Source organism: Stegostoma tigrinum, chromosome 18, assembly GCF_030684315.1.
Source record: "Stegostoma tigrinum isolate sSteTig4 chromosome 18, sSteTig4.hap1, whole genome shotgun sequence".
Lineage (NCBI taxonomy): Eukaryota > Metazoa > Chordata > Chondrichthyes > Orectolobiformes > Stegostomatidae > Stegostoma > Stegostoma tigrinum.
This window is the reverse complement of record NC_081371.1, coordinates 27695645-27710973: the sequence shown is the minus strand read 5'-3', so window position 1 is coordinate 27710973 and position 15329 is coordinate 27695645. Positions and strand designations below refer to the sequence as shown.

General features: G+C 38.1%; 1 protein-coding gene across 1 annotated transcript; it reads left to right on the top strand.

Moving 5' to 3' along the window:
* The first annotated feature begins 76 nt into the window (after window positions 1-76).
* Window positions 77-13194, top strand: LOC125461115 (V-type proton ATPase subunit E 1-like). Its single transcript, XM_048549523.1, has 9 exons — window positions 77-380; window positions 3945-4010; window positions 5995-6104; window positions 6390-6456; window positions 7705-7794; window positions 9045-9113; window positions 11036-11130; window positions 12014-12101; window positions 12650-13194. Exons 1-9 carry the CDS (start codon window positions 348-350, stop codon window positions 12710-12712), a joined length of 681 nt encoding a protein of 226 aa, XP_048405480.1. The 5' UTR covers window positions 77-347; the 3' UTR covers window positions 12713-13194.
* The last annotated feature ends 2135 nt before the right edge of the window (window positions 13195-15329 follow it).

Here is a 15329-nt window from a genome sequence, read left to right as displayed (position 1 = left end):
TGCGCGGAGTGATGAGCTGCCGCGGTCACGGGGGCGGGGAGAGGGAACGTGACTGCGTATGGGCGGATCACCTCCCGTCCCTACCACCCCACCCCCTTCACTGCGTCAGCTGACTGCGTACAGCTACAGGGGTTTGCTGTTGTCTGTTGCTGCCTAGCTGTCAGCTGAGTTTTCATCCTTTTGCGGCGCAGTGTCCTTTCATCCCTCTAACGGGACGATTATTAGAGGCCTCTCCCCGACAAGCTTCGAGGAGTACGAACGCCTACTACGAGTTTCTGCTTCCCTGCCCTCTGTAGGGTTTGATTTTTGTGGTTTCTCGCTCGGAAGCAGGCAAACCTCCGACGATAATGGCGCTGAGCGACGCAGATGTGCAGAAACAGGTAAGTAAGGGTCTTGGTGACATGTTGGCCGGAGCTGCGGGAAAAGATGAAGGAGAATTATTAACGTAACACACTACTGCGTTTTGAGTGTTAACCCCTTTCCAGAATTGCATTGGATTTGCGGGAAAAAGGGAGCGGCGAATGGAATACCATAATCTCAAATCGTTTCCCAGTTTGTGTCCACCAGTGGTTGGTTTTTAAACCTGCAGGATGGTGAAGTTAAAGGGAGTTAGAGACTCTTTTCATATAAATCTGGTTCGGATGTAAGACTTAAAAACTTATGAAATTATCCTTTTTCTTGGATTGTGATGGAAAAGGACTTCTACTTTCTGCATGCACAGTATTACGAAATTTCAGAAACTTTGTTAGCGTTTCATATCAGTTTGTCTGGTGGTAATGATTTGGGTTGCGAGTACCAATAAATCAAACAAAAATGTTAAAATAGTTATTCTTTCGATGCTACTAAATCAACAACATTTCCTGTTTATTATTTAAAATGTCCTTATTCGTTATCAACGTAATTCAACCAGAAGCATTCTGTATTTATGAATAAAGTTAAAACATTGTACGTCTCCTTGCAGGATTTCACTGCCCCTTGTTTGTAGTCTGTTTTTAAGTTGTATAATTCAGTGCACAAAATGGTCATTCAAGTATGATTTGTTGAGTCAAACCCTAAATGTGTTTCTGTTAAATGGCTATTTTTTGAACTTGAGTGAATGTTTAACCTTGTTGAAAACCATTGTTCATGTTCTTTCAGTTTGGCTAATTTAAGCCTTTAGAATGGGAAGATCTAATTCATTTTGAACTAGATGTATTCACACTTAACCTTTTTAAAGTTTTTTTTTGCATATATTTGCATTTTCTTTTCTTTGACTAGACCTAGTTTCCCTGGTTGTATTTTGACTTTAGCCAGATCCTAGTTGTCAGTAAGCAGGACTGTACTTTTGTTGTTGAAATCTAGTTTCAGCTGGACCGCCTGGTTGGAAGGAGTTGTGATCTTGTCCATTCTAGTGTGGGAGGTAGTGTTACTTGTGCTAGGTTCCTCCAAATATATACTTTTTCTAAGATAAGTTTCCAGTTCCAGGCAAGGAGGATGAATTTACTTTCATCATACTTTCAGTGCATTCCAGCCCCCTCTAACTTGTGTTTAATAACAAAAATATGGCATTTGCCGTACACTTTGATTACTGATTTCTTCTGCTACTAGGAACAGTTTCTTTTTAACTGCCTTTACAAGTAATATGAGACAATACAGCTCAGATGCGTTCAGTTAATTGTGTAGTAATGTATTATTTCAAATGCTAGGTTTAAATTTGAAGACTGAAATATTGGTTATTTCAAATCTATTAACAGCAAATAACTCTGAACTTTGCAAATTTTTGTCTGCTGTTAAGTATTGTCAATAGAGAAATGCAACAAAAGTTCCAAGTACAATAAGGCTGTTTATAACTTCCAAGAAATATGGAACAAAGGTGGGCAAATGTTATTTGGATACAAATTGGCCTTAATACAATTAGAACATAACTTGGGGATAAACAGGCAGTTTCTATATGTGCTGTAATTTCTGCCAGTAACAGACATTGTATTTAAATCCACTGTTGAACCTGTTTATTGCAACTCATCATTATTATTTACATACTAATTTGTTTCTCTGGTCAGAAATATTTTCTTCTTGTAGCAAGTTTTGAGAAGATTTGTAGCTCAGGTTGAGGTTCTGGATGTGAGTTTGCTCACTGAGCTGGATGGTTAGTTTTCAGACGTTTCATCACCATTCTAGGTAACGTCATCAGTGAGCCTCTGAAGCGCTGGCGTTATGTCCCGCTTTCTATTTATATGTTTAGGTTTCCTTGGGTTGGTGATATCATTTCCTGTTCTTTTTCTCAGCGGAAGGTAGATTGGCTCCAAATCAAATGTGTTTGTTGGAGTCCTGGTTGGAATGCCATGCTTCTAGGAATTCTCGTGCGTGTCCCTGTTTGGCTTGTCCTAGGATGCGTGTGTTGTCCCAATCAAAGTGGTGTCCTTCCTCATGTATATGTAAGGATACAAGTGATAGTGGGTCTTGTCGTTTTGTGGCCAGTTGATGTTCATGTATCCTGGTGGTTAGCTTTCTGCCTGTTTGTCCAATCTTCTTGTAATCTGGTTCCATTGGTGCCATTTATCTTCCAGCGCATTACCTAGCGGTCACTTCTGTGTACTTGCGATCAGTGTTAAGAGGCCATCTGGTCTTTGGAGACATCACTACTAAACCTGCCCCTTTCCTTGCCCAGTATTACCTTGTGTACATCCAGATGGCTTAGCTTTATCTTTGTTCCGCATGGTCTAGTTTCTTGCAGGATGAAGTTATTGATCTGCAGTGGTAGACATTCTGTCTTTTTAAGTGGCAAGCATGCTGTCAACATAATGATTCTGAGGCCTATACAAAGAAACATGTTTTTGATACTTCTGGTCACAGTAGACATATAGTTAAACATAGGCGTAATGGGTTATATCATTTATTCTTTAGAAGCATTTCCTTGGGTCCCATGCAGTTTGATTTGGGTTCTTGATATGTTGGTTGATGATTGAGATGCCTTCTGATCCTACTGTACTAGCTGCTGTACATTTGAGCTAATGCCACGTGGAAATTATTGACATGCTGATAGTCAAATGTAACTAAAATAGTTTTTAATTCACTTTTGTACAATTCCACAAATGAATTTGTGGCTAAATCTTGACTGAATTAGTTGATCTGAAAGCTTTGCTGGTGCAGAGATGGTTAGAGGTACATTGATCTTGGATAACCCTGTAAGAAGCAAAGGCTTTTTGATAAACTAGAATATTTATGTTGTTTTGGACATTTTAGAAAATTAATATATTCACAATTACAAATTTACACTCTCATGATTAAGGATGAGAGGGGAACCTGATTGAGACGTATAAGATTATTAAGGGATTGGACACTCTGGAGGCAGGAAGCATATTTCTGCTGATGGGTGAGCCCAGAACCAGAGGACAGTTTATAAATAAGGAGTAGGCCATTTCGAACAGAGTTGAGGACAAACCAGAGTGGTGGATATATGGAATGCTTTGCCCCAGAAGGCAGTGGAGGCCAACTCTCTGGATACTTTCAAGAAAGAGATGGATAGAGCTCTTAAAGATAGCGGAATCAAGGATTATGGGGATAAGGCAGGAACAGAATACTGATTGTGGATGATCAGCCAAGATCACAATGAATGGTGGTGCTGGCTCAAAGGGCCGAATGGCCTACTCCAGCACCTATTGTCTATTAACTTTTTATGTAGTTATCAAATTCATCGAACATGCAAGGGGTCTCTGGTTTGATACCAGGCAAAACATTTAATGCTGGTATACTTGTCTGTTCATTTATTATTCTTCACATAAAAATCCACCTGATAATGCACTCAATATTTTACTGAACTAGAGCTTATAGTGGGTGGGGAGAGATCTGAATAAAAGAGGTGCTAACTGGTGCTGAATCAAGGAACACATCTAGCATTAAAAAAAATCAATGATATGACTCTGGAAATCAGATCTATGCAACTGATTTCTCTCTTTATTCCACAGATCAAACACATGATGGCCTTCATTGAGCAAGAGGCCAATGAGAAAGCAGAAGAAATAGATGCAAAGGTGTTTTTTTAATGTTGTAATTTTCACATTTCTAGTTTGCAAATGTTTGTGTACAACGTCAGTCTATCAGATCTATGATCCTGCATTACTTACTTTTTTACCACAGTAGTGTTGGTGCAGATTAGATGTTGACAAATTCTATTTATCATATCATAGATTCCAAACAGCGTCAAAGCAGGCCATTTGGCTCATTGAGTCGACACCATCCCTCTGAAGAGCATCTTACCCAAACCTCACATTTCCCATGGCTAATCTATCTCAGCTACACGTCCTTGGATACTATGGACAATTTAGCATGGCCAATCCACTCCACCTACACTTCTTTGAACTGTGGGAAGAAACCTACGCAGACACAGGAAGAATATGCAAACTCCACATAGACAGCTACCCAAGGCTGGATTCAAACCTGGGTCCCCAGTGATGTGAGGCAGTCGTGCTAACCACTGAGCTGCTGTGCCATTCTCTACCATTCCTCATCTGTGTTCAACACCTGATTCATTTGCTAAAGAATGAGAACTGAAACAGAAAAAGCTTCATGCAGCATAACTATAAGATGGCCCAAATAAGGAACTTAAATAGTGATGTTCGTTCAGATCTTCACAAAATGGAAGACGTGCAATGTCAGTCTTCAGTTGCTGCTTTGTATTGCACAATTAAGCAACTGGTCATCACATAGCAATAAATTATACAATTGTTTTGCATTTGAACGGGTAAGGTGAAAGTTAGACCTTAAAAAAAAAACTGGCATGAATTCGCATAGTTCTAGAAAATTTCAATTTGCTTCAGTTAAAAATTTACTATGAAGTTAGATGGTTGTAAAATTAAGCTGGTTCACTGATACCTTTTTAAGAGTTCAAGCCTTCAGTTCTTTGGATTATTTGCCTTCCTTTAACTGCAGTTCTGCACCAGCATGGTTGACTCTTAATGGCCCTCTAAAATCGTTCAACAAGCTTTTTCGGTTCAATAGCTCTAAACCCCTCCTTATTATAGGTTAACTTAGGGAGCGTGCAATAAATGCTGGCATTGCTGCTAGCTGTAATATTCAGTGAATGATGTATATTATGACATGGAGGTCAGTTTGCTAGTTGGCTCAATGGGGGCTGACTTGCAGTGAAGTGGTGTCAGCTGTGTGGGTTCAATTCCCATACTAGCTGAGATTGCCATGAAGGACTCTCCTTCACAGCTTGTCCCCTCATGTAGCCCTTAGGTTAAACCACCATGAGTCGTCGACCTCTAAGAGCAGCCCTATTAAAAGTAATGTAAAATATAATGTCTGAATTTTACAGCATAATTTATAACTTGAACTTACATTGTGACTGGCCAAAATCTGTGACTACCAAAGCAAATGCCCTGTCAAAGTTACAAGGGTTTTCCTTTCAAGTGCAGAAATAAATCACAGATCCACAATTCCTGGCAATTTCCTAATTTTGAAGAAACAGAAGTGATTAGACTTCTGATTTGTCTGTTTGTGTCTTCTGAGGAGTTCCAACAGGAATATGGAATGTAGCCAAAATATGTAATCCTCATTTGCTGGGATCTTTTAGAACACTTCTGCAGAAATTGATTAATCTCAGCAGTTCTGTAGACAATTCCTGCTGGTCTGGTTCTGCACCACATTATTATGGTGCATTTATCAATTAAGCTTCCAGAGGTCTTGGGCTGCAACTTTACATTTCTTCCACTTAATGTACTGACAGCTTCATTTTACTTGGGTTATGTCTATATAATAAGGTGGAAATCATTTAAACTCCTGTTTAGTTAAGTAACGTTTTCTGACCTGAAGAGGTGACTGCAGTGGGTTCTTTGTTGAGAACTTACTGTGCAAATGCTGACACTTTTTTAAAACGTGCACTCTTGTGTAGCATAGTTTGAAATGCACAGAGCAAACTCTGACAGCTTGTTTGTGAATCTATAAAATCAATCCTGTTTTCTTTTGTACATTTGATGCTGGAGTCATGTTGAAAGTCAATGCATTGGTTTACAGGCAGAAGAAGAGTTTAACATTGAAAAGGGCCGACTTGTACAGACGCAAAGATTAAAGATTATGGAATATTATGAAAAGAAGGAAAAACAAATTGAGCAGCAGAAGAAAATGTAAGTACTATGTAAACTCAAATGCCAATATTTCACTTTGAAATTTTACTTGAGAAGCTTGATTTATAACAAGATTTATTCTGGTTTGATAAATGTAGAAATTGTCACCTAATTTTTGTGAAATTTAAAATAAAGCCACTTTTATTTGGTTTCGGAAGATGTTCATTTGTCTACAAACTGAATATTCCACTATTTGCAGCTTGCTTAGGTTCTCAATGTTGGGCATGCTGAAACCTTTCTTTACTTGAATTGACTGTATTTTCTTTTTTAATTGTTTACTTGCAGTCAAATGTCTAACTTGCTGAATCAGGCTAGATTGAAGGTCCTGAAAGCCAGAGATGATCTCATTTTGGTGAGTTCGCTAATACTTTGAATTAAAATACTGTGTATTGGTGGCTTATGTTCTGGAAAAAGCATGCTTGCAATTTTTCCTGTCTATAAGATATGAATATATGTCAAACAATTACTAAGTTAGTTCATCTCAGTAATGCTGTAATAATTGACAATTTCTGGTCCTGGTTATGTCTTTTCTTAATTAGCTGATGCTTAGTTTTCATACAAGTTAACCTGCAATTACCTCTTGCCAAAATTACACTCTTGGTGTATCTCTGGAAGAATTATCCATTGAGAAGGAAGCTGTTGTCTAGTCACATTTTGTGCTACCTAAATACATATTACAGACAGTGGGAATTTGCCTTTCTTCGCACTGCCATACTCCATGACATGAGAAAAAAATTACTTCTGCAATATTTGTTTTTAACCCAACCACAATTTGGAGAATCCCAATTTTAGTTCTTCATTTCTATTGATTTGGTATTCTGATTGCCCTTGGACAATGGAAGGTGAAATAGTCCAAGTTCCTGCTAGCAATCCCCTAAGCAAAGTTTTTGAATTGGGTTTCTTCTTGGGCTCACTCCTCTGAACAGCTATTCCACCAAAGTTCAGTAACACATATGTAAATAAGAGTCTTTTCAATAAGATACTGAAACAAGGAGAAATTTCTTGGAGTGAGGGTTTTTGGCGTTCCATACCCAAAAAAAACTGAGAATGCTCTCTCATGGAATATATTGAAGATTGAAATAGATAAGGTGTTTTTGGTAATGTGGATGAGGATATTATGAAAAGGTGAAGTTGACGCTGATCATTGTTGATGATCTCACCTACTTGTGGAGATGGTACAAAAGATTGTATAGTCTCTTGCTGCTCCTGTTAGAACAGAATAATACTGTGATCAATAGCACAGGGTTCATATCTACTTTAAGAGAAAGGGAAAATATTCTCTACTCCCAGGCCAACTACTACTAACGAAATGTTTTTATTCAGAAGAATTAATTTTCAACATTAACAAATCAGTTTTTAAATAAAAATGAACATTATTTTTTTTCTTTAGAAATCAAGACAAAATGCCTCATTCATTATTTTAGAATTTAGGAGAGTGGTTGAGTAGTGGGATAGAGGGTTCAAAATGAGTGCAGTTTTTTTGACCTTGCATCATAAAATGATGCAGACTTCTACTTGTGGTATCTGAGTTGTCAGCTGTTGCATCTTCTCCAGGATGACCTTGAGGTCTCCATATTTAGTGATTTTACTTTGTTTACAGGATCTGTTGAATGAAGCTAGGCAGAGACTGGGCAGAGTGACAAAAGATCCTACAAGATACCAAACACTGTTGGATGGACTTATACTGCAGGTAAGTGGGGGGGGTAATATTGTAAATATGCTGAATGATAGAACGGTACATACACTGCTGTTGAGATTAGAAACTAACTCCCATGTCGATATTGATTAGCAATAATACTAAATTCCATGTTGAAACTTTTTCTGGTTTAAGGTCCTTGTGAAGATTTGTAACTTGGGTTGTGGATGCAGTTACTGGCCTGCTCGCCAAGCTGACTGGTAATCGTACAGATGTTTTGTCACTATGTTGGGTTATATCAAACTAGCCTGATGTTACCTAGCATAGTGATAAAATGTCTGCGATTACCAGCCAGCTCAACGAGCAAGCCAACAACCTCACTTCTGGTTGCTGTTAAGGTAAGGAGTAGGCAGGGTGGTAATTGTTTCTCACCTTGCCCAGAATGAATTTGCCATATCCTTCGTGTAGTTGTTGATTGGCAAGACAAGTTTCTTACAAGGCAGCAGCCAGTTGCTAGTTAATATTAGAGCCTGTTAAAAGACTTTGATAATGACTTAAACGGTCAGCGCTTAGCAGGCTACAAGCCAAGTGCAGGTAAATGGATTGGTCCAAAAACAAAATGCAGGTAAAAAGATCTTTGGACAGCAGTTTCCAAACCCATGACCACTACCATGTAGTAGGACAAGGGCAGCAGATACGTGGGAAAGTAAAAGTAGTTGGATCCCCTCCAAGCTACTCGCCATCCTGGTTTGCAAATATATCGTCGTTCCTTCACTTGCTGGGTCAACATCTTGGAATTTCCTCCCTGATGGCATTTTGGGTCAACCCACAGCAGGTGGACTGCAGTTCAAGAAGGCAACTTACCACCATTTTAAAGGGCAATGAGGGATGGGCAATAATGCCAGCCAGTAATGCCCATGTCCCACAAATTAATAAAAAGTTGCAGTAATGTAGCTAGTTATTTGTTGCTCGCCATAGAAACCAGCCCTTTGGGCCACTTTGTTTATGCTGTATGACTGTATGATAGCACGTCACAAGTTAGGAATCCTACAGCACCTCCTGACTCCCAAAGTCTGCTCATCTACAAGGTGCAATAGTGGGTTTTCATTGAGCACAGAACTAAATATTTTATAAATGCCCTAATTTCCTTAAGTTTTTGGAGTACTGTTAAAATATGCTGTTTACGTGGTTAAAACTGCCAGTGACTCTGTATTTTCTGTTTTGTTGAATTCCTGTTTATGTTGCAGTATAAAAACTGACACAATAAATTGATTTTTTTTTTCTTCCCCTCCTCCATATTTTAGGGCTTTTATCAACTGCTGGAACCTGTGGTGATTATTCGATGCCGCAAGCAAGACACTGCTGTAGTTAAGGTAATGGATTTTTAAGTTCCAGACAACTGTTCTAAAGTGACCTTTTATATGTGAACGTTTTTACACTATTAGTGAACTTAGTGGTTTCATGCAAGTGTTTTTTCTTAATATCCCACGTAGAATTATGCCTGTTGTATGAAGTGAAGGTGGGTGTGCTCATAGGGCATGTTAAGGCTAGAGTTAAATTGAGACCAAAAGTTACCTCATTGTCCACTCAGCCTCAGTTGGCTGAATAATGAAAGTGCAAAGAGAATGGAGCATGGGTTTGACATTCTGAAGATGGAGAGTGGTTAGTATGGTCTGTTAAATCAGATCCATTGCTGGAGTGGCCACGTGAATGAGCAGCTCCTCTGTCTACAAGATATTGGATATAACTTCATGTTTTACAGCAGAGTACTTTGTTAGTAACTGTTCAATTTTTGACGTGGAAAGTTTTTTTTTTCTCTTCTCCCATCCCCTCCCTGAGGGGGGAAAAAACTTTCTCCGTGTTGCCTACAGCTTTTAGAATGGTTGACAGCAAGATTCACCGTGACCAAAAATTATTTTTAAATCTGCCCTTCTACAGCTGTAATTCTGAGAAGTTTAGTATCTCTATGTATGTCAACTTCTGATACATTGAGCAATGTGATGGGTAGTCATGCCTTTTTGTTTTAGAAAGTCTTGAGTACATTTCTTATCTCTCTCAATTCACAAATTTTTAATGTGCATATTGCCCACTTCTTGAGCCTCATTTCTTCCTCCTCCTCTTCAAAGCAGCTAAATTCTAGTCTGATTGCTTCCTTATCAGACTGTTATGGTGAAATTCTGGCATATTGAGTCTCCAATGTTACTCTGATAAATAAGGAACTATTTTTAATCAATGGACTATTATACAAAGTAGAGCATTTGTACAGCAAAAGTGCATATGAGGTATAACTTTCTTAAACCTAGAACTTGCAATTTAATTGCAGCTCAATTGTTGGTTGAACATTTAGCTTTTCCTGTTCGAAGTTCAGTTTAAAAGCCTTCAAGCATTGTAGGTGGAATTATGTTCATGGATAATGACTCTCTTTAGTTATCTATCTATTTTTAAGGACACTAGGATGGTATAAACCTTTAAATCTAACACACAAAATTCCCCCCTCCCCCTCTGTTCTTTTTGAATGGCTGTATTTTGCTGTGATGTTAATAGATGTTGAATGGTTGTTATTCTTGAGACTGAACTCCTTTATGCATTAATTGCTAGCAATTAGTCTTAGGTCCTCCAATGGTATGTATTGTAGAGGCTTGGAATGTGATTTGCTGAAAACTTTCAATCTGACAATTTGTTTTGAAGTAAGCACCCTAAGAAATTACACTTTGTCAAATAACATGTACAATACTTGTGTTTAGGAGTTATTACGAAGATAATAAATGAGCTTGGATAAATGTGTATTGGGGAGTTGATACATTTCCCTTGCATTAGACATTCCCAAGTTTTTGGATCAAATTAGAAGTAATCATTTATTTTTCTATCATGAGTTGCCAAACTTAAAGTGAAAGTATTTGATAGTTTTAGCAAACCAGGAAGTTGAGTGAATATTTGAACATGATTGATTCCTTTCCTGCTTGTTGATATTGTGGATGCTGCATGCTAAAACAGTCATTTAATACTTTCTTTTGGGGTGAGGTAAACCACAACAGAGACTGCAAGCTTTTCCTGGGCTACTTTCTTCAATTAGGGTGAGGGCTCTTGCTTTTTGGAAAAATCCAGCCCATTATAACTGTTCCAAATTTTGTAATGTACTGTGATGAAACAGTTTGTGTGAATTTGTGTAATCCTGCCTGACTTGAGTGAAGAAGCTGTATGTAATGCTACTTCAACCTTAGAACGTTGTTTCCTCTGACCACAGACTATGCCATAAATCAGTTTCTGTATCTTCACTTTTTTCAATTCTTAATAGGCCTCCATCAACAAGAATGTTCCTGTTTACCAGAACTGCATAAATAAAAATATTGATGTTCACATTGACCAGGAAAATTTTCTACCTGAAGACATGTAAGCATCTACGGCTTTTTCTGTTTTTAGAGACTTGAGTTTGGTTCATTTCTATCTGTTGAAAGTAGTATTTTTAAGCAAATCATGTGGCTAACAAAAATGGGAATTTGTCTAACCTGCTGTGATTCAATCCAATGGCAGTTCTCTTAATCCAACTTATTAATATTCCAGACATCATCTTGTACATTTGAAGTGGATCTGTATGATATAAAGTCTTTCTTTATATATTTCCGTTAAGGTCAGCAGCCCAATGTTGCCCATTTTCATTAGTTGGATTTTTAGTCTTGGATTGGTAAGATACAAGTTGTATTCCTACATTTGAACCATTTGGGCTTTCAGCTGAAATGCTGCTTAGCAGCAGAGTATTCAGTCGCTGAAAGTGGAAGAGATAGTAGGAACTGTTGATGCTGAAGTCTGAGATAACAATATGAAGAGCTGGGTGACCACAGCAGGGCAGGCAGCAGCAGGAAAGCTCATGTCTTGGGTCTGGACCCTTCTTCAGAAAACTTGTCTGAAGAAGGGTCCAGACCCAAAACAACATCAGCTTTCCTGCTGCACTGATGCTGCCTGGCCTGCTGTGGTCATCCATCTCTACACATTGTTATCTTAGCTGAAAGTGTTCCAATTAGAATGTAATTCTGTATGAAGTACTGACCATGCTTCTCTAAATCAGTAAACCTTAATGGTTTTTGTAATATTTTATTATCCTTGATGAAAGATTGCAGTAACTTCCTGATAACAGATGTTGGGCTAATTGTTTGTCACTGATGTAAATCACTATACAGACATGCATCTTCTGCTTTTCCTCGTTAACTAGTTATGAATTGTAGGGAAAGTTGATCATATCAAAGTCAAGAATTGTTTCTTTTCTCTTCGAACACAGTGCTGGAGGTGTTGAAATGTATAACTGTACAGGAAAAATAAAGGTTTCCAACACTTTGGAGAGTAGATTGGACCTCATTGCACAGCAGGTATGGAAATTATTCATGAAACTCTGAAATTTAAGTGTTAGTTCAGTAGTACAATGGCAGGCAATTGAAACAAGTTGTTGATCTTGCTCTTCCCTTTTGTGTAGTATTTAAAAAATAGTGTCTTTTTCAAGTGCTTTTCTGGTTCAGTAGACTAACAAACTAGTTTCCTCCCTGTCAACATATATCTTGGGTAAAATTTGAAGTGAAAACACAGCAGACCCTCATCCCTGTTCTGAAACAATGCAGCCAGTTTCTACTTCTCGGTGCTAGCAAGTAACACTTACAAACTCAAACTCAGTCTGAGTCAGTGTATATGATTCTGAAGTTCTAACAAGATTTCTTAACACTTGAATTGAAACTAGACTGCTTATGGATAATAAATGTAAAGGAGCAGGTAATGTAAGCTTGCTGAATTCCTAGTTTGTCTGAATTGCCACTGAGCACCTTAAATCCATTTCTGATGGAAATTGCATGTTAGAACATCTATGCTGATTTGTAATTAGCTCATTACAACAAATAGTAAAGCTAATGTTTCATCTGTCTTTCAGATGATGCCGGATATCAGAAGGGCTTTGTTCGGTGCCAACCAAAACCGGAAGTTCTTGGACTAAATGCTATGCTTTAGACCTGGTATTGTATCCAAACAATACAGTAAAAAGATGTAAAAGTTACAGACATAATTTAAAGAAAATGATCTATTGTACTTGCTGTTCTGTGGTGTTGTATCTAAACTGTTTGAACCCACTTCGTTGGGTTGTTTCTGTATCATAACTACGGGAAACTTCCAAAAGGCATTGGGAGATCATTGGGCTTATTGAGAACTCCAGATTATTAATGTCAGTCGTACTTTTTGTATGCATTAAACTGTTTTTCTTTCCCAAATGTGATCAAAGCTTTAGGAATGTTGTTTCGTAGCACAAGAGTCAATCATTGCAGCACACAAGTGATTTCCCTGAATATGAAGAAAATATTACATCTCTCGTTGCTATTAAGTCAGATCTGTACTATTTAATTGCATTGAAATGGTCATTTTGTTTTCAGGTACTGTATGTGTATATATGGTTCTGAAATAAACATCTTTTGCTGGATCTTCTATCTTGATTTCACTTGTGAAATGACATTTTAATTTATTTTATCTTCAATTATTTAAATATTTTGAAATCCAGTGTTGAATTCATTTTAATGTTATGGTAATGGTAACTTTGGGCGCTAAAAGAATAATGACATACCTGTAAAATGCTTTAAGTTGGCACCAAAGGTATGCTTTCACTTTTTTGACACTTGCACTCTTTAGTGATGTCCTTGAATTTCTTTACTTTTTAATTTGTTGTTTCTAAACTTCGTATTTCTTCAAGCTGTTGCCTATTTGTTTTACTGTGCTTTTTAAAAATACCAACAATTTTCTTCATATATGAAAAGGAATTTTAGTTGAGTTTTTAATTGGCTATTTTGAGCACATAGCTGGTCCTTTTTGTTTTAATTTACATTTGTCCCACTTAACATCACTTTGCTTGAACATCATTTTGTTTATAGGACTTGTTTCTTCAAATTGCACTGTCATTTATGGTTCAAGGTTGTGTTTCATTGCCTGTTAGTCATCTGACATCTGAACCTGCTTTGGTGTAGTATTGGAGAATTCTGAAGAACCTCAGACCAGAATTTTTGTGAAAGGGGACGGGTCGTGCCTCTCGACATTGCCTCACCTAGGAACCTGCTTTCCTACTATCTTCTCTCTCAGCCGTTTCCTTCTGGTTGCTATTCTGAACTCTCACTCTCTCTCCATCTAGTGGCAGCGATTGCTTGGAATCAGTAACAATGTGACTAAGCATCACCATCTGCATTGGCCAACTTCTGCCACTAGATGGAACTAATTTAATCTAAATATACCAGAATTTAAAAATTGGAAACATCAAATTCATCTATGGACATATATTCAGTGGTGTACTTTTATTTTGCAAATTAAATCAGGTTGGACTCCATTGTTCTCTACATCTGCAATATTTCAACTTGTGGACTTTTCTGGGTAGAAAATGTCTTGAAAGAGTCAAGCTGTGACTTAATATTGTCAATGTCTGGGAGATGTCAGGCAAATCAGTTTTTGAGTTTCATGGAAGGTTTCCCTCCTTCAGTCTAGTGCCTTTTCCTACACATTTTTAAATGCTGCTCACTTCAGAGTGCACACCTCCACTGCTGCTGTGTTACAACCTTGCCCAAAAACAGCCAAATGCCAGGACCTTCCAGCATTCATTCTGAATGTCACATTTAAACTGCAGCCAGGGGTCTGAGATACGATGTGGAGGTCTTGGTGTTGAGGGTGAACATGTTAGATGAACAAAAGGGTTATGGTCCGAAAGCTGCTGCTTTCAAATAAACCTGTTGGTCTATGACTTGGTATCGAGTGATTTCTGACCAGGACTGAAATAAACATAAGGTCAGTGTGGTGTTCAGTCTCTGAAACAAGCTGCAAAGACCTAAGTGGCTCACTTAGTGCTGTCAATGTTGCATGCAGTACCTTTTCTTTCCCCCAATGGATCTTCACACTATTAAGCCTTCCTTCCACCTGCAATTCCAACTTACAGACAATAATGCATTACTTGAATGTGTTGTTAAGCATGACATCTGTTTTCACTCCAGAGCAGAGATGTTTTTCATGTTCAAGGAGATATAAAGTTGATAAATTGTGGAAAGAACCCTGAGGTTTGTTCTGATGCTTGAGATGTTGCTATGGGTAAAGCGATTTTGGCAGCAGTATTGTGACGAGAGGTGTAGTTGAGCTCTGAATTGTTGAATTGCATGACTAGTGTGTCATGATCTGGTGAAGGTTGTTCTCTTTTTGTCATTACACCTCTCTGGACAGAGGATACTTGTGATCACTGTGCACAGAGCATGCAGTGAGGTTTTGGGGCATGCTGACCAAGATGGAGTCTGCAGAAAATGCTAGAAAGTGCACCTGTAAAGTACATACTCAGACTTCCATGTTAGAAATTGTCACTAATTTCTTTCCACTACCTGGGATAATAAGTGAACATAAAAAGGGTGCAATTAAGTAATAAGATGCAAATAAATCTCATTACTAGCACAATTCTCGTCTGTCAGAACCTTGGGTGGAAAACAGGGCTGTTTCTTCTCAACCTGTTTGGTTTTTGTTTGGATCTCCTATTGGCCAACTTCTTTCAGACCCTGACTGACATGGGCAATGGTCTGCTTGAGTCACATCACAAAGTAGCT